Consider the following 26,145-nt stretch of genomic DNA (forward strand, 5'->3'; position numbering starts at 1 on the left):
ATCACATCCAATAATCTGAAGAAAATGCATGACTTTTCCATCGCAGTATACTAAGACGCGGTATGTAAGTGAGAGAAATGCACGCAGCTATATGTAGTATATTTACGGGACTCCGAACAGTCGAACGCCCGGCCCAGTTTAATTAAGGACGCGGTAAAGATAAATACGATGTGATCACATTTGAATTGATGTAGGTTTTGTTTAAAACACTAATTGCATTATAACTTCTAGACCTACCATTATCGAATTTTTCAGGACTTTAATAAAATATGGTAAGAAAAATGTGGTTCAATTCTACTCCGTGTCACAAAACAGTAAGGAATGTTATTAACTTAATGTCAAATTGGATATAGATTTAATACAACGTATGCATGGGCAAAAATCCACTAATAGTAAGCTACTATTATCGTAATGGATATTATCGCCGCGATAATATTTCACGACCTTGTACTCAATCTAATATTTATATAGCTAATTATTCCACTTTAGTCCAAGTCCATAATTCTCTTAATAGCCATAATAAGTGTTAAACAGTTAATGGACTTCCTGCGGATATGAATTTGTATGTAAATATTCACACATACAACAGAACAAGCAGATACAAACGCAACCGTTTACCTGTCACGCTAGCATTTTTTAAGAAACATTTTTGGTAAGCAATGTGTAAATGCTCAAAAGGATAAACAAAAGGTATGGCACCCTTCAAATTTATATAGTTTATCGGTCTTTGCATGTTTTGACAAGCGAATATGCATGAATCATACAATTGTTACAATGCCAATTCATGCAATAATATATCTATATAGCTATATATATGGCGTCAGTGTATTCAATGCCAATGCCAACGCCGATGTGTAAAAAACGAACCTCGATTTGTGCTAAACTATATTCGATAATTGAGGCTTCGTCGGCTGAGCAATGGAATTTTGAAGCCAGAATAAGTTAACTTGGATCTTCAGATCGACTATATAGCGATTTCCTTAAGTTGTTGCTTTTTTGTAACTTTCCAAACTTTTTGGAACGTTTGTTAGGAAGATATTTATCGGAACTCTGTCATACATTGTTGCTGTAATTCTAGAAAAATGCATGAGATAAGGGCGTATACGTGTTTTCTTGAAGAACATAACATTTGAAAGTAAAGGCGTGCCGGTGGCAATGTCCATCGCCCTTGATAGGATTTTCGCAAAACTTTTTCACTTTATTTAAAAAGATTGCCTCACTATATGCATTACATTTTAAATTGCATGAACGTTTTGATTCCCTTTTTATATCGCAAAATATCCTCCTTTATGAAATATCCTCCGTTACGAACGCGGAGCTTAACTTGATATAATTACAATAATTTTTGATAAAAATGATTCAAAATCACAGTTTTGAATCTTGAAAAGGAAAATCGTACAATCGCAATATATATTCCTACTGCGTACAGATTTCATGTTCACGCTATAAAATCATGATTTGATTTTACACTTGAACGCGATCGGAAAAGTTTACACAAATTCAATATCGATCACGTTTCGAGAGCTATAAATTATGCCACAAAAGTGGCGTACTTGAAAGTTAATTGATACTGTGTTTGTGTGCATGTACCTATAATAACTCGTTTAAGAGTTGTGTATGACTATTTTCACTATACGCTCAAAGCTACCCGGTTGATATATTATTATTGGACGCAATGCATACATATAACAGCAAGGTTTACTTTATATATCATGCTTGGGTGATGGACAGTGCAGGAATTTCATATGGGTGCTGGTCTATTTCGATATCCATACAAAGGCAATGGGCATGAAAAGTCAGTGTTTCCATGGTAGCTAGTGGACAGATATAATTTCATATGCCATGGCATTTCCATGCAGCTTCATTGCCTTTTCGAAGCAGCAGGATGTATGCTTGGAACGCCTGATACAGTATATATTAATGCCTAAAACTAAGAAATAAACATGTAGAGGGCGTGTGTTATAATTTGTACACTCTTTGTGAGGTTGCAGGTATACCTGCCTTAGCAGGAAGGCAAAAAAAATAGTTCGAAAATACATAAATTTTTTTTATAATTTTTGGACGGTGCAAAACTTTGTTGATTCTTATCGTTGAGCTTTCTCTCCTTCTTATATAACTTTATCTTCACATACAACAGCTTCAGCTTATGGTTTTTTATCGATGCCAACACTTTCTACCCGATATACACTTTCAATATTTTCTATATACTTTATTTCGCATTGATTGTGAGTATCCCTAAGAAAAAATTTAAAGTCTAAACAGTCAAATGGTGTTTCCCACATATCCATTTATATATAAAATTATATTGAAATTATCACTATGAAAAGGGTTTAGCGAGAGTGAACCCAATAACACAACGTCTTATAATTGCTTCGCGATGAAACCACCGGTACTTTTACTGACATGCACATCTCACAAATGGGACGGTTTGTTCAAGTGCAATCCTTTTGTTGTTGCAGCGTCTAGTAACTGCAATCCACGCTACGTGGGCCGTGGAACGTGGGTGATAAAACCCTCCATGGTTACAAGGTTGTGTCTATAACTACCCTCTTAATTATACCTATTTAACGAAATTTAACGAAAATTACTATTTTACTGCAGAGCAGAAGTACATATTTTCAGTCTGCTAGCAAAAAATTACCCTCACGTAAAAGGAAGGCATTGCCACTCAAACTGACACACACATTGGCATGCACTTCAACATTGACTGCAGTCCTACGCTTGTAACACCAGGAATTGATTTCCATAAGAATGAGACAGGATGTTTAAGTGTGTTTTGAAGAGAATTATGAATATAACATTTTTTGTAAAGGGAACACATTGACTTTGAAAAGCAGTATTGTTCCTATTATTTTGTCTTCCTTGAAGTTAAAATGGAAACGAACGAACTTTCTGTAAACCACGATCTAAAAAAAATTGGGTTGAGACATATAAGAATTGCATGTGGAATAACACTTTTCCTTACACTAATAAAGTCGCTGTTGCATGTTTATTCAGTAGCCTAATAAAGTTGCGTACTCGATTATTCAAAAGGTATAAACAAAGCGTTTGATATAATTTCGGACGGGACGGGCATCACCATCGAAAACTTAACCTAAGGCTTAAATCCAAGCAACAATGAGGTTTCAAAACTGGTAACTGAATGATGCATGCATGTGAGAGAATTATCTGTCAAAGAAATCTTTCTCATTTGATAGATATTTATCACGTCTCGATAAAAATGGCCTGATGTAAAACTTCCTAAGGGCTGTTTCAGACGTGGAACTCTTCATGTGCTGAATCGGATGAAAACAAAGTTAAACAAAGACTTTAGCTCATTATAACATTACGTTTGCCACATAAAAAGCTCGACGTCTGAAACAGACAAAAACAGTTTAAATCCGGTGCTTTCATTATATTTGGCACACAAAGTTTTATTGTTAGCAAACGGCAATTCAGCCAATTCTTATTCGTAAAAAAGCCGTATACTAATGCGGTTGTGATTTAACTAGTTAAGGCAAGACATTATTATTAAGATGCAATCATGGATGCAATTCAATCATCAGTACATGTATAGCAGAGGTTTCATGGCTGTGTGAGAGATTAACGCCAGTATTCTAAAAGCTTATTTACATTCAAACTCATTGAAATCAGATCTCAATCACATCGTCTCGATTCCTTTACGGCATTTCCGACACCAACGAGAGCTTGATTTTTAGTACTTATCTTGAATCTTTCCATTCATTACGAAAGGTCTTTCTCGTTGATCAGTACTAACAAAATTTCTATGTCACACTCGAGGAGGGTGAATGTGAGTTAGCTTTTGGAATACATGCAGGCGTAAGAAACCATGCATGGGCCTTAAGCTGGAACAGAACCCGCACGTCTGTTTACATTTTAAAGCATGGTCCTGGAGTTTAGGAAGATGTGTGGGCCTAGGCGGTTGCAAAGTATGGTTATTTAAAAGTGTAGGGCCTATCTTTACGTCAGGGTCTTGAGCTGCAGCCCTACTAATTCACACGTGCGTTAATCCGGTCCTATACGTACGTATATATGGTTTATTTTAGCGGTTTAAAGGGTCATAATTTCGAGTGGAATTATACACACTTCAAATTCAAGCCAGAAACAGTTGAAGGAAAAATGAGTCAACTATCGTTCCTCCGGCAGAATACATAATATGGTATATGTATATAGTATTTTAATGAAGTGTGTCTGAACTTTGCGTGATAACTTGAGTTTTCGCCGTCCCATTGTTTCTTGTGACGTCATAATGGGCGTCAGCTCGTACTGGAAACGCAGTAATTATTACGTAGGAGTGCAATTATCTACTGTTTATATTTTGACTCTATGCTTAGCGACAAATTCTTGCATAGTGACAGATTTGTGCAGTTTTCGTATAATTTGTTCTTCCAAACACTGATTGGAAGAAATACTTTGTAATGTGAATATAAATATGCCCGTCTATTCCAACAAGACTTGCTTCGGTTTATTATATATACCGTTCTCTTCACAATTTGTTCATCTGGCTACGTTTATTTGCACTGATATTATTATAATATATATAGACGTACTAACAAATTTACGTTTCTCGTTTTTCTAATCCTCATATTATTTTCGGTTTTCTCGTGGTATGACCGGTTTTCCTTGTAAAAAGTAAACAGTATTCAAGCCTGGAGATAATATCAGTATATATATATTAAAAATTAAAAAATTATCATGCAATGTATATGTATTTAATTGGTTGAAAGCAAGCTGCATAACACCTGCGCGCAAATTATATATGGCAAGATTGAATGGGTTTGATTTCGAGATGTGTCCAACATTCATGGATTTTAATTTCTTTTTTTTTCCTACAAAATCGAGAAATTACAACATATATCTACATGGAAACATCTGCCGAAAAAACGGGGGCGAAGAAATAAAGTTGCTATTTTAATTATGATGATTTCTTATAAACAAATAACAAATTTAATGATCACAAGGCTTTCAACGCAAGGCTAAACTCTGATGGTGTTTCATGATGTTTTACCCTAAAATCGCGTGATGGACATGTATATATGTCCAATCTAATATTCAGCGGATATTGTCATAGCGCGGTTGTCATAAGTTGAAAAAATTATCCCATAGGGAACCTTACAGTCTAGTCTATTCGTCTCTATATATACTCACAAATAAATAGTTTTTCATTTTTGAGTATAATCGCCCACTGGAAGCGGTCTATATGTGAACTATAATTATGTAGGCGATTTTGAACAGCCGTCTAGACAATTCTTTGTCCCACAGTATATATATTCTCACATAAGAGGTTTCATTTATTCAATTGCTGTAGACATTTCCAAGGCAAAGAACTGTATTGACTGCCATCTCACTTTCCATCATTAAGGTAAATATCAATTTCGCGAATGTTACTTTTAATTATATAATTTTTATTCTATTTTTAGTATAAAAATGATGCACTTCTTCGCAGCTATGACTTTGAGATGTAATATTATTTCGATCACGTGAGGGGCTCCATTTCAACGTTACGGCCACGATCTATATGCAATTTATGACATTATGACACGGCTAGCTATACCTATAACTTGTACTCTTCAGTTGAAATAAATTAGCTCACAGTGAATAACAATTGGATGTTGCGTCGTCTCACAAATAGATGTTGTCTCTGTTTTTTGCGATCATGCCATGTACCAACCCCCACATCACATCATCCCCCAAAACTCAGCATTTTAACTGCACTGATTTTCGGCAGTCAGGAAAACCTGTATATAGTTTCTATTTCCTGGTAATTGTCGTGAACGAGTTGTCGTGAATATAATGATAATGTCATCACCGTTATGAAATAGCTAAATAAATTTTACCTCATTTTCTGTAGTAAAATCAGTCATCTATGACTGCAGCACGTAGCAATGTCAAATCATATGAACCACCCTGATATTTTTAGGCCAATTACGATAAAGATGGGAGCCATGCATGTAGGTTGTATAAATACAAAAACGGTCTAATAGAGAGTAAGGGTTGGCTTATCGCCAAAATATCAACGTCACGTATATGCCGTTTATATAGGGCTATTTTTACATTTATTTTTACATAACCTTTGTAGGACTGTAACTACGAATATAAATTTCTGGAAGTCAATTAGCGAGCAGTGGCAAGACCTAACGAGAAAAACTATACTGAAAGGTATGTGACACTTAATGCTTATTTGAGTTTGAGATAAACGTGCAACAGTGCTTAAAGACAAACAATTGGAATATTATAGCTTGATATAAGTATGGAAATAGTAATGACATCATTCTTCCCACTAACTACGCGATCTATCGCTGCAACAACAATCGTTTTACAAAAATGATCCGAGAACTGTGTTTCAGCTGTCCTAAAAACGGAAACTTTCCGTGGGATCAAGAATCAAAACAATAACCGAAATATAACTCATTTTGATCATATGCACTGATGTCTTGTTGGCAGTCTGTTATAATTTTGTACGGTATTAGAATTTTGTAAGTTTTTCAATAAAGTATAATACCCCGAGTGTATGGGGCATGACGTCATACAGCAGGCATTTGGAGGACAAATTCGTGTAGCATAAAATAGAAAAGTTGTAAAATATAGAAATTCGAAATTGTCTAAATATAGTTTTAAAACTTTGCTTTGTTATGGCAGCCATACACGCATATAAACCTGTACCGCACGCATAACAATTATTTTTGTGTTAAGTATGGATGCATCTGGATGACAAGTCTCAGGTATTATGACGTCAGTGTATAACAGAGTCTATATTAATCGTGTCCAGAAAATGCGTCTTAACACATTTACTTTTTTTTACCTTCATGTTTATAAACAAAGATCACTTTAACGGTTCAGTAGGCGGTTCAGTATTATACGTACACCTGCTTCTTTGGCGAGACGTGGTGCCATAAAAGCAGATATTCTTCATTAAAACCAATCACTTTGTCATAAATGCTGTCATTTAATTTGAAGTTTTGCGCACAGATGCTCGAAATTAAAAATTTCAATTAGTTTGAAATATTTTTAGGATGTATGGGATAGATACAGTCTTTTAATTAAGAGATAAAAAGATTTTACATATTAATCCTGAAAAAAAAGATGTTTGATTGCCTGCATATGAAACTACCGCAGTGGTCCGAAAAAGACAAATTAAAAAGACTGAAAAATGAATTATATTTATGTATAGAATTGATATATTCATCGGTTCTGCTACAATTCTATGATGATGCGGTTTTCAAAAATTTTGATGTTTAAATTCTGAAATGTTTAGACACAGCATGATTTATTCAGCAGTCATAGGACGGTTTAAATTTAAAATCGTCTAAATTCAAAATACGTTATAGTTTCATTAACCATACGAGACGTACATTAGGCGACAAGACAAAGAGGACAAAATACCCGAGACCCGGAGGGGCTAGTAAAGCGTTTGCAAGTAATCACCTGGTATTTTCACTGAAACTCTTGTGCAAAACCAGAAAAAAGTGTTATGTTAGCCACAGTTCTACAATATTAGTTGCAGGGCCGTCGCTAATTGGGGTGTATATATTCATATATTCATGTTCGTACAACCGTAGAATTGTAGAATAGCTAATAAAAGGTGCCAACGGTCGTCTTGGCCGTCGATTTTGCTTTAATAGAGTCTGGCTACAAATTAAGTCTTTTGAAATTTTCTCAATGCACAGCAACAGTACCACGTATCTTCGATAATATTAACAATGCTTACATCGACAATAAAACAAAAATGCAAATACTTCGTTTCCATAATAATACTCTTGAACGGAAAGTTTGCAAATTGATTATTTGAGTTTTACTTTATTTCCGTTAAGCGATTTCGACCACCAATAGGCGTTATTATTCATCATGACGTCAACGCTATTGCGTCACCAAAGACCGGTGGAACTCCCAGCAAAGAACTATCATGACATGCGTTGCACTGATTAATTTCCACAGGGGATGCTGGTCTTTGTTGTCGCGCGGAAGGGTCCAACGTCGTCATGCATATAAGGTTGCCCACTTTAAAAGTTATTCAATTTTTCTCAGGTTTGTTCATTTAAAGTAAGGGCTAGATTCTGCAAATTTTGTATATCATTCTTCGTAATTACAAATATAGAAATCCATGCATCCAAAGCAATATATAGGTTGAACCTTTATACATAATACCATCCTGCATTGGTTCGCAATTTACACTTTCAAATCATTTCGTCCCCGGACGAGTTAGTTGTCATCGTGTACAACTCCGACCTACAGTTTTTATAGCCATAGATTCAGACCCAAATAAATCGCGATAGAGCCTGATATCAATCTGTCCAACGCATGCATGGGACGGCCATATCTCATGTTTTGAGAAAGTCAACATCATTGTAACCCATTGACATCAGTAAAATTGGTCGATTTTATCGCGCGAATATAAAATATATTTATTTCATGCTTTATTCAATACTTGCTTTCACAGCTGCTCATCGACATGTCTGCTGATGGTAAGAATTCAAAGCACTTCTAAAAGTTCTGTTCAATTAAAACCAAAAACTAAAAGATTCTTTCTGCTGAAATCAACTAAACAATGTAAACTTAATGTTTTGTTAATCAAACATTCAGATTCTCATTCTCAGGATAGACGGCGGAAATCTTATGGTTTAGATAGGTTTTGTGCCAAGTTCTCGTCAATTCTCATAACCTTAAGAAACCAAATTCCGTGCACAACGTCGTTTGAAAGCTAAAAGCGCTCAAACACCAACGCTGTCGCCAGCTGTCCACGTTTCACAAAGCCAAAATTCAATAAAATTCTTGAAATAATTTTGCAAAAATCGAAGGCAACATACACAAAACACTTGAGATAACCAACCTTTTAACTTTCCGTTCAAGGTTTTAGCTACAATTTTGTGGTTTCAAGTACGACAAGTAAGACTGACTGTAATTTGATGTTAAATTTAATCTAAAATTGGAAATCGAATGGACTCTTTGAAGATCTCTATAAGAAGCAATATTATTGTAGAAACGGACTATATGCAGGTAGTTCACCGTGGGTTGGATATTCCTCATACTCTTATTGCATCTAAATCGATGATCTATTCGAAATTATTGATGGACGTAACCATGGTAACCCAATCTATGCTGCATTATCCTAACAGTGGTGACGTATAAACCATGTGAGATATATGTTAGTTGCCTAGCAACGTACATAAACATGCGTGAACCGATTACATGTTTTCGACTATTATACACGACTCTCGTGAGTCCCTGGCGGAGAGTAGACTAGTTTTAAGCGTGTAAACAGTTCTATACAATAATTCTGTTCAAGTCAAAGCACCGTAGTTCTACTCCACTAGACACAACTACTCCACAAAGCCAACATGATGGGCACACATGCACTCTCCACACGTGCATGAATATGATGTCGTGCGCGTTTGTGCATTGAAAACAATCATAAAACATGTTTTAAACAGGTGGTTTGTGGTTAAAACTGAATCATTTATAGCCTTAACCATATAAACAGCACATCTATTCGTGAGTCAACTCTTTACATGAGAAACTTAAAACTTATCCCTCTGGGACAGCTAGCGTCGACCCCTTAACTTCACTGATATATAAAGTTGTTTGGAGAAGGGTTTCCTGGCTTTCTGAATCTACGCTCACTACCAAGACAACAGACATTGGAAGACCAAGCATAAAAACCCGAGTTTTCTATAAATTGATATTGTTAATTACTAACATCGATAATTTACACAATCAGTGCAATAACAGATTCGTTGTATCCGAGGCAAAAGGACGTGCCTTACTGTTATACGTAAGTATGCTACGTGTAAACACAAACTTTCATGGTTTATATTTCATTGTAAATGCCGGATTGTTTGAGCGACAGAAATATAAAACATGCAGCGTTTTACACGAGTATATATAATTATATGCTATAGCAATCTTGTGTAAAACTTTTACCAATCTATGACGCGGCTACTGTAAAAAATACGATTTTCATCTAATTTTAACGGCCATCATAGGCAGTTTGTTCGATAAATGTCGCCGGGTAAAATAAATTTTATCATGTTTATCGTCAGCAAGACCGAAATACTTGCATAATATAAATACAACTTCAGCACAGAAAGAAACAATTCAGTCAGTCACTCATGAAACTGAATTTCAGCTACTTATTCGCAAAGTGTTTAAGACGACGTTAATTGCCAACAGTCAGTGACCGGCTCCAAAAGAATAGTTTTGTAAGTAGTTTATCAGTGCCGTCATTTTAGGAGCACTTTTGTCTTGATTTAAGGTCGATATAATATAAGTAGGTATGTGTCTGTTTACCAGCAACTCTTTCACGTGGCTGCAATAAAATAATATATGTAACAATATGTACTAAGGAGCTGTTCAGAAGACAAGCATATGTGTCGAACATTGCATGCTATTGAGCACACTATATAGCAAGACAATAAGCAGTTGAAGTATTCGTACATAAAACAGTTATTATATAAATCTCGGGGTGTTAATCTCCTGCATTATCACGTCTATAATATACGACTTATTTCAAAGTATATAGCTTAAGGGAAGACGGCAGTTACAAACAAAAACCATTCTTTCATCGCGAATCAGGAACATTACTGATTGAATACCCTATAATTATACTTTGGTATTTACTGAGAGTTCATTTTCGAGTTATGATAAACTATTATGCGCTGTGATACTTCACGTATTCGTATAATCGTGGCTGTCATACACTAATTTGGCTCGATTCCTTACGATTTTGGCCTGCCAACACAACGCACAGCAGAAATTCCAGAAAGGATATGCAGGAATTATTGGACGCATGTATGTATTGGAATTTGTTGAGACACACTGGTTGAAAGTGTTATAAAAGTGCTCGCGATCACATGCATTGTTCGATGAAAGAAATGCCATGCTAGTTGCTACACGTCACACTTGATTTTATCAGTCACGATCAGGGACAACCACATCGATCACAATCTACGATATCGCGTGCGCTCTGAGCGGTTCGCTTTTTTTCTATAAATATGAAGAAATATTCACTTGAGCAATCAGATTGGAAGATCTTTAAAGTGTTTTACCACTGTATGCATATGCACCTTGGCTAACAAGCCAGGGTAATGCACGTCCACTAAAACGTTAACAATGACGTTACCGTAGTAAAATGCGTATTGGGTGGGCAAATAATCGTATGGGCGTGGCTGCCCGACCAACTCATTTCCCTAAACTTACTTCAAAATTTACAATTTGAATCGTCCTTCTCTTGCCCTGGATTTGAACTTTGAACTACACAAGAAATTAGCTTGGAAAACTTTATCGTTTAACATCCTAAGACTGAATTCGCTTGCATGCAATCTTGCATATATAGTTTGAACAAAGTTTGAACTACGTTTGCACCGCTATAAGCTCACCGAGCAAGGCAAATGTGTGTTCACAGTGTATAAAGTAGATTGATATATTCAAGCACAAACAGTCGATCGCCAATGTGTGATGTTTTCATAACAAAAACATGTCAATTAGTGGCACTGTGTTTTCATTGCCTTTTTAAGTACACGGTACCAGATTAGGTTCAGCAGGAATTTTTTAGCCATATAATCTCCTCAACGGCAATCTCTTCTCGAGATGACTTCACTGAATGACGCGAATCCTACTTACTATCCGGTGAACGAATAACATGTCAACTTCTGAGCTATTAGCACATGTAGTATTATGCGTCAGGATCAGAATGGATCAAAATCAGCATGTTGGATCAGAATGCATGTTTAACACTATTATGGATCAGAATCAGCATGTATGGTCGACGAAGCAAAAAGAATAAAATAGCAAAAAGAAGTTTACGATATTTTTTTCCAGAAAAATTATATACAATTGTGTAAGAAATATATTTTTAGAAACAAGGCATTTATCACATTCATACCTTTATGAGTGTTATACATTGGCAACTACCAGATATATAAGCGTTATAAAGTTTACCACGAGTTGCATGGCTCCATTCGTCATTTCTATTAGCATGCAGGATTGAAAGAGAAATTCACATGGAAGGAAAAATTTTGACGGCTTGCGGAAAATCTATATAGACACGCGCATGTCAACATGCATTATCACGTCTACGTTTAATTGTTCTAGAATCACGCTTAATCGTGAAATTTCGCCGAATGGCGTCAAATCAACTTGAAGCGTAATAGCCAATGATCGTGCTCCAATCATGGCCGAGCGGAGTGCACGGCTATATTTATAACATTATTTCCACTTCGATCTATACCTCAGTGTACGCGATCTGAAAGTTGTACATGTATTTCCTCGGTTGCAATCATGTCGAGTTGTATGCGCATAGGTTTACAGGTTGGAAATCACCTTTCACCTTTGGTGCACGTAAATCAAGCCATCTGAAACCAGAACACCTGTTATAAATGAGTTTGACATGAAATAAAGCCGGCCTATAAGGGTGATTGAAATTAGTCGACTGATCCGTTCGCAATTTAAAAATAATCTAGCCTTAAAAATTTCAACATGGACTATTTGCTTCGTGTTTTAAATCAATACCCTTGCCTAGCAATGATGCATAATTCATAGGAGCAGATGTCCTTACCGTTAAGTATTTCACGGAAATCGTTTAGAAAAGTAGCCTACATGAGTAGGTAGACATCTCCTATTTCAAAACGCTTTCTATATTAACATACAGTTATGTAACATGAAGTATGCGTTGGGGTTGGGGCATTATTAAGCGGAAAACAACCATGCACCGACGGCTATATATGGCGGACTTCTTATAATTAGTAGCATGAGTGATGACCGTGAGTTAGTAAAATTACCTTAGGATATAGGCAATGTATATACATGGCCAGATATCACGGATATAATTAACCTTTCTTACGACCTCATTTACATATCACTTTGAAGAAATGCCTTTAGCACTAAACACTAATTGTATTAAGCGATGGGGGAAGTCGCAAATCAGTGTAGGCTTGTGAAAATTACTGGATGCAAAACAAATCAGTTAAGTTTATCGCAAGGTAATAAGTGTAATAGTGGCTTGGGTTGTCTTGTTCATATTTTAACCCTATTTCAAAGTCATTGCTGGAGTGTGTTTCCCTTATGTTTTATCAAATTGTCACCAAGTGAAGTCTATTTAGGATTTCTGCCTATCCAACTCCTAGAGAAAGCAAGATGGGTATCGCTGGTGACCTAAGTAAAGTAATACGCCAAATGTTTTGGCAGATGGCGTTCCCCCAACCAAGTTTTCGCAATTTGCGCACATCCCATTCTCAGATTAAGCAATTCAAAACATAGCGTGATATAATTCCTGTACTGCTGCAGTACAATAAAACCACAACCAAGATATCGTACTTGGCAATAAACTACTACCCTTGTCATGGACATGGTCAAGGTTAAGGTTAAGGCCACGTTCACCGTTCACTAAAGCGCTGTATAAAACTTCAGCAATAAAAATTCAGTGTTCGGCATAGGGAGCCTGATTGGCAACGGAGCCTGTAGTTCCCCTATCTAATGGCAAGTTGACAGCATAATATTCTCAGCTATACGTGAAATATGCATACTTCACGTGAAGAACATGCATGGGACACAATTGTTATCCGTAAAGAGAGGTATATGCGCCCTTTTAATGGCGAATGTGTGGTGCACGCGGAACATGGCAGAGCTCGAAGGCGAGGTTCGTGTATTGTATTTTTCATGCGTAAAGATCATACTTCCTGAACCAGCTAAAAGGTCTATATAAATAGCGACCTCATTAAATTACGTAGGCGTGCTAATAATCAGCTCTCACGCTTCTTAAACCTAACACACACAAATAACAAAAGAACTCTATATTTCATAACCTCATCATGCTGCCAGGCTTCCCATGGGAATGCTGCAGCATTATATTATTGCGAAATTGTGGTTCACTTGTTAACTTGTACGTTCAAATTTTGTGCCATTGATCGGTCTAATATACAGAAACTAGAGAGCCGAGACGGTTAGACAGAAAAGTTCCGCAGAAATTACACGTCAAAAGGTCGGTATAACAGCTACATGTTATCTTTATTGCCAGACACTTCAGTCACATTTGCCCAACAGAACAATTACATAACAATAAGCAAATTATCCTTGTATCTTTTCGCAGACCTAAACCTTAATGCCACAAAACATAAGCATTTTCGAATCAAAGCCCGTAAATGATATTCAGGTTCTCTCGTTGTAATTAAAAATGTGTCCGGGTGCAAGGAGAGAAGGAGTTTGTCACACATTCATGCATGTAAACGAACAGTCGCACACAAATGCACCTTTACATGTTTCTCAGTCACGAATAGTGAATGGCAACAATTCTTACACAGCAAAATGACTTGTTACAGCATATCTTATTCACGATATTATATATTCACGGCCTTGCATATGAACTCCCTTTCTCCGATCAGGGCACATTCACCCTAGTAGCCTATAGCTATAATATTGGTTATCATTACAAGAATATTTTCTAGCGCCACGCGGCTTATGGTTTAATCGATTAGAATTGGCAAATGAAACGGTTTCCAACGGTCTTCTTTTGCAACTGTTAGATTTTCGTTTTGGCACTAGCCTAGACTCTTAGTGCACACCCACTCTAATCTTGCACTGCAGATGTTCGATTTTAATTCTAACCGATTATAGAACATTCCGGCATCTCGTTGTAAGACAAAATGATTACATAGTCAATTACCTTTTTGGCAGCCGAATCTCACTTTTTCTTGCACGAGTATCACATTATAAAAAATTGATCTGATTGGGTGTGACAATTGTAAAACAGATTGAGCCCGTATATAATTTATTATGAGAAAGACTACGGTCTACCAACATACATCCCTGATATACCAGATACATTACTGTCAATCGGATTTGATTTCGCGTTTTTCGATATACCTTTTGGTCGGTCTGAAAAAAGTTGCATGAGCCAATTCGCAAACGAATTGCCTGAAATGCGAAATGTAATACTGATCACGGGAAAAATTTCGCAATGTATGACGGTATACGCGCGAAGTCTTAATACGAACGTCTGTGGATGGTTCGAGAATTATTACACTCTAGACAAATTACATCTGCACATTACAAAGGAAGATTATTAGATGCAAGAATATATCAACGATATTTTGAAAATCCTCAATCTCAGTTATTATCAGCTTATTATGCATGTATATCAGCAGTTGGATGTCACTGACCCGAAGTGCTATTGTAGATGCTAGACCGAACGTTAACAACCTGTCTGCGTGTCTTATTAAAACCAAGAACGATGATCGGTATCGTGTCGTAACTTTTGGAAAAACACACTTTTCATAAAACGGCGTCGATTTTGGAGTCCTTTATGAATCTCGCATGTCAATTGCACTATAAATTTCTGATAATATAAGTATTGAGATCAGATAAAACTTGCCGTGGCGTCTACGCTAATAAACGAACAATAAACACTTTAAGGAAGTGATTATTGCGATAGCATATGTCAGCATGGCCGATCAGTATACCAGCGACAAACGTACAAGTTTCTTTCACGGTCGTGATATTTTCAATGACCTTGTACCGCCTACTCAGTATTCATTGCATACACATAAAATACTAGATCAAAACTCATGTAGAATATTTCAACATAAGTGTAGAGCACACAAACCCACGCAAAATATGTCGGAAGAGCACAGCGATTAGAGGTCTTCCTGGTATTATCGGACCATCTTGACGGACAAGAAAAAACTTGCAGGAAAAATTATGTACTAAAACTGTCATCGCAATGACGTTTTTATGTTTGAACTGTTTTGTTTACCCTATTAACGTTTACTACAGCTATATTTCGATAAAAGAGTGATGGCTTCTAAGATACTAGAAGTGTATAAGATATTGGGAATGCTGCACTCTTTTTTCGTGCGAGCATTAGGTTGCACGGACAGTAGGTATGGAATGAACTATTTCTATATCAAATGTATGTTATCTGGCATTGATATCATTTGATTTTTGCCCAATATAACTTACAAACTCTCTCTTTCACTTTAATTACATAATTGAATTAAAGCATTTTCCAGTAAATCTATAATGAATTAATAGATGTATTAGCAAGCAATTTCAATAGACGATTTTGCTGAATATTCGTGAAGCACTTGAAACCCATTTGGGAGTTTGACACCGACGAATGACAAAATATATTATCTCAGCTGCATCGTGAGTCACGTCTCTCGTCTGCATTGCATGGTTTAATGCATTGGTGGCGTTTAGCATATTTTAGTAGCTTTGCCTTTCAATAGTATCGATCAGGAAAGACATTTTGAATTCGTAGATTTTGTCAAATTTCAGTCGTGGAATTTAACTGGAATTCCCATTCAGCAGAATTTTATGCCGCGCTGCATAAAAAAGACGCGAATTTCGGAGACGTTCAATTGAAACCAAAGCTATATAGTTTCTGACCGCATGTTCGCAAACAATTTGAAAAAAATTAAACAGCAATATTTGTACGGTTTCAAACTATCGCGAATACTGATTTTCCAAAATTTTGCAAGATTGAATGGTTAGTGGTTCTAATTGGATCGTATCTGGCTATTTAGTATTCTGAAAGTTTAAAAAAAAATACTTTATCACTTTTCTTGATAGGAGCTTAAGCCCATATGGCACCAAATGTTAATTACTTCAATTTAAAACCTATTAAACTGATAGGAATTGAACAAAAGCATTATGGTTTCCAGAACGTTCTTGGTTCTAGATATCTTTGCTTGTACAAACTCTCATTTCGATTATTGTAACTTTGGCGAATAAGTAGATAAATAAATAATACTATGGTTATCTGCCGCGTTTTATCAGCGAGGTTTAAAACTTGGAAAACACTGACGGGATTTAGGCACGAATACACGAACGTATATCTTTCAATGTTATTTTCCACAATTTGCACATGCGCACAGCTATACTATATAGTGTATACATTTCATACTTTATACCAGTATATATATAGCTACTGCATGTATATGAATATGATAGACGTGATGTTATACTACGAGTATTCATATTATGGCATCTCGTGCACATCAGTTTGCTCGTATGTGCATCTGCGAAATATACTGTAACTGCATGTATCATTTCGTAAGCCTATAAAATAGCGAGTAAATTGAATCATCGCGGATCATTTTAAATCTGCCAGCATTAGATTTAAAACGTTTGGTTCAAATGCTATTCTATAGCTAACCAAAAAAAAATCAAACACCAACTGCATGGGGTCGCCAACGCGTATTGTTGTATAAACTCTTTATCTTATTTGGACAAGGCTGTATTCCTATTCAAAAACACACAAACAACAAAGGAAAGACTTCTTAGTGAGCTATTGTAAAAAGTTAGGGCTTGTCAGACTCCTACGCACCTCGTGCTGTTTAACGCCTTGTTAAGCCCTGTTTTTGGATAGGAAAGCGCGTTAAATATACCCCGCGTGTTTGTCTGAGTCGATGATAACTAGATCGTATCGCGACTCAGTACAGATGATGGATGGGAATACGAAATTTTAGCGGACAGAGAGATAAGTCTGACGATATACGAGTTTATCTTATCCTGAGTGGGAAAGCCTGGGAAATAAGAGATTATATAATTTAACAATAATTCTGCCTAATTAGCTGCAAATACAAAACGTCAAATTGAAGCGAAGCATTCAATTTGATTGATACTCGCTAAGATATTTAAATGCACTGTCCTAGCTGTTTTGTGAGAAACACAATCAGTTGGGGTTGGTCCTCTTACCGTGAATATCATCGCAACAGCCGCAAAGTTTGCAAGAGATTTTACAAAGGTACATCTCGACGTGCAATTGAAGAAAGGTAAACATCGACTAACTATATGAAGCTTATGCTTTTAAACGATTACATTGCTAGCGATAGAAGTGAATATCACTACAGCCTGTAAATTATGGTTTCTCAGTAGCCAGTTATAGCCAAGTTTATAAAATATTACGTGCGATTTTGAATGTATGACTTTCATCTTAACTTGTAACTATAAACGGAGGGAGGATCTAGAATCTGTTCTACCTCCGTTAATCTAGGAAAAGTTTAGTACGCGCACGCTGCTACACACCGAAGTGAATAAACTCTGGTCAGGTTATAGTCGGTCTCGGTAATAGAGAAGTAACACTGTCGAATTAGCCATCTATGATGTATGCGGATATTGATACGAACGATTAGCGCACTCCTGGTTGTAATCATATAACGTTTATGCTGAATAATATTACTTATTGCGACAGTTAACCTTCTAATTGCCAGCGGTCATTGGATTTGTTGTAAGTCAGAAGTGTATAATTAGTATACTCTCTATAGTCCTCAAACACCCACATAATTATACATAAAATTGTGTAACGCAGTGCTGTTTATAACTGTTGTTACTTTGTATTTGTTTAACCTACGCTTTATATGAAACCAAATGTAATTGTATTTGCATGTGTTACGAGACGCGCTTGCTAATGAATGCTTATATATGATATATATGTATATACTTGCATTTCTGAACATCAATATCAAGGCGCTTTTAAACATCCCGAGTTTAATGGCCCTCTGATCAATATCTCGCACTTATTGCATCGATATTACAAATTTTGAAAAGCACGCATCAACAGATGGGGTTAGCCTGAAATAGTCTAGCAATAAAAACTCATATTCCAAACTCCTTTTCCTCCTACGCCATACCTGTCCGCGCGTTTCTCGGACGTAACATACGATAATGTAGAACGCTGAACTCTAATTATACAGTAGCCCTGAGCGATACAGAATTGAATGTGTTTTGTATATTATCATCTAAAACAGTTCATTCTATAGCTTACACTCCTCAGTTTCGTCGTAAGAAAAACTGAGTCGTGCGAAAATTACTTTTCAGTCAACATGCACTAGTACTCGTAGCTATAATACCAACACACATTTCGGTTGAAAATTTTTTGTCGTATCTGCATGATGCATGAGCAAGTGGGTGCAATACAAATGGAGGCGAGATAAACATCAAAGAGTGCAAAACGCCACGTATAATTCAGTGGCTTTTCCCCGTTATTGATCTCTTCGTCAGACAATTCCCATACGTGGTGCATACTCAATCGAATATTTGTGGATATTGTAAATATCGCCGCGTAAAACTACAATTACTATGCTGTTCGTAAAAGATTCCTGTCTGTATATATTTGAAGTTTCTGCGAAAAAAAAGCGGTTATGCCGTAAATGGTCTTCTAACTACAATTAGGGTCGAACTTTCATATACATGCATACATGTATTGACCTTTTATACTCCTTAACGGTAGAATCGAGCCGCTCCAACCATGCCACACTATATACGCGGCCCAATTTATCCATTATAGCTATATAATGTATGATACTAACTGTACTGACTGCACACCTCAAAATATCGAACTTGTACAGCAGGCTGCAACAAAACTGTGCTCTCGACTTATTTTTAACAGCATTGAGCAATATTGCTCATCTCGAATTGATTGTGAGATCGCTGAGTAATATTGTAGCGAGTTGAAACCCATCGTGAATAAAATAAGTGCAAGCCTTTCTTTATCAACGTTGCATTAAACAATTAAGTTTATGATTTTTACGCAATAGGCAAAAAATTGGCAAAATTGTATACACTGCAGTTCACTTAATTCAATTTTAACTTAAATGCCCTTCACTCAAAGCTAAAGATTTACCCATTTCTCCTTAAATTCTAGTCAAAGATGAAGAATATCGTTGCCTCGTTGGTCATCATCCTGTGTTTAACTGTTGACAAATCAATTCAGGTGTGTAAGCCAACAGATGTAATAATAAAGTTTCCGACAAAAGGATGTGGACTACAGTCAGTCACCACGAAGGGATGCAAAGGGCGCTGTCCATCCGAAACATTGCCGCGCATAAGAGGAACTAACTTGAAGAAAACATGCACCTGTTGCACACCAACCAAATATAAGCTAAAATTAAACACAGTGGTCCTGTGCAACTCACCCAGGCATGAAGTTACACTGCAGGCTGTGAAAAAGTGTGCTTGTCGTCCTTGCTCGTCGACCTGAGGATTGGCACAACTACATGAAGATTGTTTAATCTAAAAACAATCACAATTAAAAAACTATTTGAATGTAACCCAAAGGAGTCACGCAAAACGAGCGAACAATGTGATTTGAATAGGACGGATTTTAGTGCGTATGGCGCCAGTAAAATGCCAGGCAAATTTGACAGGATTCCATTCCAATTGACATTTGCAATAACCACAGTGTCCAGAACATATATAATTGTAAATAATTCCAGGCATCCATATCGAACGTAGATTAGAATACGTTGTGTACGAATTCCCTGTCTACTGTATAATTCATGTATAAAATGAGAGAATTTAGAACACGGAGAGATACTTAACTATGTATTAACTTGTTTGGCTATATAGAAATATATTTCTATTGAATATATCGAAATTATGATAAACCTCGTTTTTTTATACAAAGATGAATTCAAACTGCTGCGATTTATCAGCCATGGGCAAGAAGTTGCAAAATACAAGGAGGATACTTACACTATTGCATGCATGGTCTGCTCTACAGTTAAAATACATAAAAAGAGATACGCTATAAGCTCGAAATATACCATTCACAACGACCTGGAGACGATATCCTTCAAACGTTTTTTTTTAAAGGCCAACCATAGTACCGCTTCGTAAAATTCTGTTCTCCCACCCAACAACATAAACTGCTGTATTGCCCCAGGAATCGATGTCTAAGTAAAAGGCGAAAAGATTTGTTGGTCGCAAATGACTGAAAAACCGCGAAAAATGTAGTTTTAAGGCGGATTTCCACTTACAGCGAAATCGTTCGCTAGCGAAATATTTGCATATTTTCTTTTGAATTGAGAACAGTCCAGTCGAACTAATTTATTTATGCTGTTAAAATTCAAAAGAAAACATACAAATATTTCGCTGGCGAACGATTTCGCTGTAAGTGGAAATCGGCCTTTACTGATTACAGCTAGATTACCTCTTCAATATAGGCTAGATTACACTTCGCTTCCAAATGTAAATAATTTAGAAATCGGTCGTCCTTCTAATTGCGTTCGACGAAGGAGAACGCTTCCTAGCCGTGTCGTATCGAGATTTGCGATATCAGATTTGCCTCGTTCTGATGTGTCGTCATAGCAACTGGAGACCATGTGCTCGCTCTACTTTGACATTTTTGTTGTTAATTACTCATCAGTATGTTGCTCATTTTGCGAGTAACCTTTTGAATCACATACGCTGTGAGCCTGTGACGTTTAATGTTAACATTTTGTTAATGATCGTTGACCGAAATCAACACATTCCGAACGCACATCACTAATCTGTGATTACTGCTAGTATAATATTGTTTGAGGTGCGTCCCTTGTACTTGAGCTCGCTCAATAATTAGTTTTCTTCAGACCGAATTAAACTAATCAGGCGTATAACTGATGTAGATGTATATATATAAAAGTATAAAAATCAACTGTTTTCAATTGTTAATGACAGCGTTTTTAATTTATTACAACACTTCCCAGATATAGAGCTGTTTTCTTTTTAAAACAGACAAGCTAGTTCATCTCCTGAATATATAGGAGAAAGGCTGGAAAGCTCGTTTGAAAATTTATATATGTATATATATATAAATTTGTACAGCTTCAAAACACGTGATACACAGTAACCAATAAGCAGACAGGGACCAAAACCAGACAAATCAATAACTATTTTCCTGTTGTCAAAGAAACATCTCACTCGCGGGCATACGAGGGCTTGCACTGAGGAAAATACTGCATGCATAAGACAATAGACAATAAAATACATGCATGAATATGAAATAAACAGGTTTTTTGATAGTGGAAACATATTTAGGTGTTTTGCACCTAAAGCAAATCCTTTAATGCTTCTTAAAGAAGGCTGGTTTCATGCAGTTAAATCGTAATTGTCGTGAACGAGCCTTTTCACTGATGAAAAATTAAAATAGTCCGGTTGTAATTTTTTTTATTTCTGTATTGAAATCGGTCGTTGTTGACTGCACACACATAGAAATATTCCATCACATCGCCCTCCTTGACATGTTCACGACACTTACAACTTTATGGAAACCAGGCATTGTTTGAAACCGCTTGAGACGCTTTCCAGAACATCAAAAGCAATTAACTGTTGAGGAGTAAAAATTGAATTGTATACTTATACTGAGGGCATTCTGACAAAATTGTCGTTAAAAGGGTGCACAGACGTCAATTTGACCTAAAAATACCCCAAACTAAAAACATACTTGAATGCATAATGCATTTTGAACACCGAATTCCCGCGCACTTGAGTATATTAATTAACGAATCAATTAATGCTTCAAGTTCAAAATGCTTTAACCAAAAAAAGCTTTTAGTTTGCTTTGAGTTCCCTTAGCTTTATATGCCACTGGCTGGGAAATATCGATGCGGAATCGGGAGGGTGCACTTCTTCGTCGTATGCCCGGTTGATCTATTTCGAAAGCGCCTGCTTTTACCTTATATGTGCACGAGTATATGAATATACGCCCTGCCAGCAAGCCAGAAAAGCATTCATAGCTTCAGTCCTGGCTACGTGACAACTAGCGTGAACCATTTTAACCGATATTGACGTAGATGCAAATGCGTATGCGGAACAGAGATAGAGAATATGAAGAGGTTGCCATCTTACAGAGGTTGCCATCTTACGCAAGGTTGCCATCTAAACTTGAACTTGTTAACCTAAGTCCATAGGGAACGCACAATGGGCGACGTTTGGTGGCTGTAAAAAAAATTACCTGTCTATATGCGCGAAAATTTATGATTATGAGGCAAAAACCGCGATAAACTTTTAAGGCAATGTTGGACAATTCGTCGATTCATCTTTGTCAGTGAACTGTTGAATTTCTAATCAGGCATTTCCGGTTCAGGTGTAACCGACATGTCTTTTTGTTCACGCGTAGAACATTCAAGAGAAGGCAAACGGGAATGCTGTGTGTGTAAAAAATGTCTACCCAATACAATTTAATAATTTTATCAAATAGCATTGCAATACCCGTGCGACTAATTCAGTGTATGCTTCGACAACCTAGCGCACACTGCATGGTGCTCTTATAGTTCCACTTACCACCCACACATGTCACCCCTGAAAATTTTGACCTACACGTATTCTTGTCTGCGGAAACCAAAGTGAGTAATTTTATCATTCCTTCCCAATTTTACGACCCAAGTGGAAACATATCTGAATAGACATAATATACGTGTTTCGGTCGACCAACGTTGTTTGATTCACAAAATTGCACTCATGTGCCTATAGTTACTTTTGTCCCAGTTTATGGAAGCATATAGAATTGAACAATGGTTTATAAGCAGAGACTTATGCGAATTAAAGAGTTTTCGGTTTACTTCGATAGTTCAAATTGCTCAGTTGCTTTGCCCTATATAATATAATACCTAAGGCCCGGTTCACACGATCCAACTTTGTAGGATCCAAATCACTTCTGACGTATGGAATGTGGTTTGTTATTAATAAAAACAGTACTGCATTGATTTAGTGGTTTGCTGCCCATATACATTGCAAGTCAACACATGCACTATAAAAAAACATTGGATCGTGTGAACAGACCTTAAAGGAACGAGAATAACTATATGCATGCATGCATGCATGTATAAGCAACCAGGGTAGTAAAATGTGTATAATATATCAACAAACATTAGCTATATTGGCCTATAATGCTACAACATTTATAAATCATCGGCAACTCTCGTAAATACTTTTTTGAGAGATCGCAGTTTTTTAATATTGTAGTGAAATCGTATTTGCAAAAAAGGACTTATTTGCCAATAGTACTGATATAGCAATTAATGCATCGCGGTAACTAACATCACAGCTAACATCGACGATCGACCTTCCTATTATTACTGAACTATGATATCCTTTAAGTATTTTTGAAATAGTTCGTACTAAATCCCATGCCACGTTTAATCTGCTTTTTAAGCTACTTTTATAATGATTTATTTCTACTTGCCCCTTAGCCTTTTGAAGCCTGCATGCCTACAGTGTCTGTAGCTATAAATCCCTTTCAGGTGAGCTGTAACAGGATATTAAAGTTGCATTCAAGACAAGTTCAATAGATTAGAAAACTAAGTAATCGTGTGAGGCGAAATTTCGCGAACTTAGTGGCTCCGTATTGTTCTCTATAATAAAAATTTATATCCGCTGGCAAAAGTTTATCTTTAATTATACTGCCGACAGCCAACTGCTTAAATTTGAGATGATCATCAGCGTACTCAGTACTCTGCACACTCATCAAACAGTTTAAAGTTCTTTTGAAATAATCCGTTGTAACCACGTTGTGGTATAATGGATATCGCCCTGATGAAAGAGACGCTAAAAATAATCTGGCACAAGTTCTATTGAATGTACCGACAAGGCGTAGAAATATAAAGCGGCTATATTTATTAAGTGCACTTATTTTTAGAAAGGAACTACACGCCGTGTGTTAGCTATGTATACGTTAAAGTTACTTGATTTGAAATTCAAGGCTAGTCATTTGTCCTTTATACAGCATGTTATGCTTTTATAAGGTTAAAGTAACGACTATAAAGTAGCGGCTATATTTATTAAGTGCACTTATTTTTAGAAAGGAACTACACGCCGTGTGCTAGCTTATATACGTTAAAGTTACTTGATTTGAAATTCAAGGCTAGTTACTTGTCTTTTATACAGCTTGTTATGCTTTTATAAGGTTAAAGTAACGACTGTGAATCAGCACGAAGTATATAACAGCAAATAAACTCAGTCTCACACTTACTTTAATTTGGCAGAGCACGGCTTGTTTTCCTCGCGATTCTTCGAGCAAGTCTGTATTACCATTGGAGTCCATAAGGCATAACAATCTACATCGCATGCACATTGTAAATTCCTTTCCTTGACGATTTGTTAGCGTTATACAGTGTGCTGGTTGTGTACAGAGTACAACGAATAAATGTATAGGAGCCCTATAGATATCGTAAAGAAACTTTTAAAGTTTATGACCATGCATTACGCATGCACTAGGTGTCATTGTCCATGCACCAGTGCCAGTTAAGTGGCATGTTCATTAAATTTCAAGCCATTAAACACGCTTAACTGGCTTTTGCGCTATGCATTACTCTAACCGTTCAATTGCTTTATTAATATCGTGAATATCACCTATTATTCATCTGATCTTTAGGCACAGGAGATTTAGTTTCCTTGGAATTTTAAAGAATTCCTGATTTCACCATCCTAGGAAATTTAACGCATGCTTTGTTACAGCTCACCATGGGTATTGAGTCTACAGACAAAACCACTTCCGCAAAAAAAATTGTTTTTTTCACAAAAATAGCTGTGATCATATAAGTAACTTCGCTTGTTATCCAAAAATAAGTTGCGGAACGGATGTGGGTAGTGGCGGAACGAATGGGAACAAATGCAGAACGGGGTGTTGGAGGGAATTGAACCGTTTTTAAAAGTTCACGAAAGCATAAGTCGGAAAAAAATGGAAAACTAGCGTAACAACTGGAGTCAATATGAACGTCAAAAATATTTATTTATAATTATTTATTTATTTATTTATTCATTTACAAATATTTATACACGGTAGCATCTCATTAAGATTTAAGATTTAACATCATTAAGATTTCTATTTTCTCTTTCCGATATTGTTCCAAGTTGCAGCCCCTGTATAAGTAAAACTTCGTTTTAAAGCATTGCTGTTTAACTTAGGCAAGTGGAGAGCATTCTTGCTACTTCTCAATTCATACGTTTGGTTGGTACGGATCGTAAAAAGGTCACGGAGGTAATTATCTGAATTACCTTTCATTATTGGTGTCATTAAATTTTGCAACTGATTCTTTCTCCTAGCCTCTAGGGTGTCCCATGAAAGCTTAGTTCTAACAATACCTGAAGGAGTTCTGTAGCAATCACCTGTAATTATTCGACCAGCTTTGTTTTGAAGCTTTTGCAGTTTTTGTTTGCAAGGTTTTGGAACAATTATTCCATACCAGCGTACAATAATCAAAATGAGGTAAAACTGAAGAATTATAAATGGTTTTAAGCGTATCTTTATCGAATAAGTATTTAGATTTACGCAACATTCCTATCCCTTTTGCAGCTTTTTTCGTCACTTTATCAACATGGTCTTTCCAGGTGATGCTTTCATCTACTACCACACGTAGTGTTTTAGTGGATGAAACACGGTTAATACCCTCAGAT

The 26,145-nt window shown here is 36.4% G+C and overlaps 1 protein-coding gene and 1 long non-coding RNA gene across 2 annotated transcripts in view; one reads left to right on the plus strand and one right to left on the minus strand.

Annotated features, from left to right (window-relative positions):
- LOC114527785 overlaps window positions 1-24,972 on the minus strand; it is a 53,251-nt gene extending 28,279 nt beyond the window's left edge. The window contains exon 1 of the mRNA XM_028549477.1: window positions 24,722-24,972. Coding sequence (XP_028405278.1) covers window positions 24,722-24,783 — 62 coding nt within the window. The 5' untranslated portion in view covers window positions 24,784-24,972. The remainder of the gene's footprint in view (window positions 1-24,721) is intronic.
- LOC114527786 lies at window positions 597-20,361 on the plus strand. The gene is made up of 4 exons (XR_003687445.1): window positions 597-690; window positions 5,309-5,362; window positions 6,080-6,159; window positions 19,637-20,361. It is a non-coding gene; the product is annotated as an uncharacterized LOC114527786 (long non-coding RNA).
- Window positions 24,973-26,145: the final 1,173 nt, after the last annotated feature.

This window comes from Dendronephthya gigantea, unplaced genomic scaffold, assembly GCF_004324835.1.
Source record: "Dendronephthya gigantea isolate DGI-Jeju-01 unplaced genomic scaffold, DenGig_1.0 000047F, whole genome shotgun sequence".
Classification (NCBI taxonomy): domain Eukaryota; kingdom Metazoa; phylum Cnidaria; class Anthozoa; order Malacalcyonacea; family Nephtheidae; genus Dendronephthya; species Dendronephthya gigantea.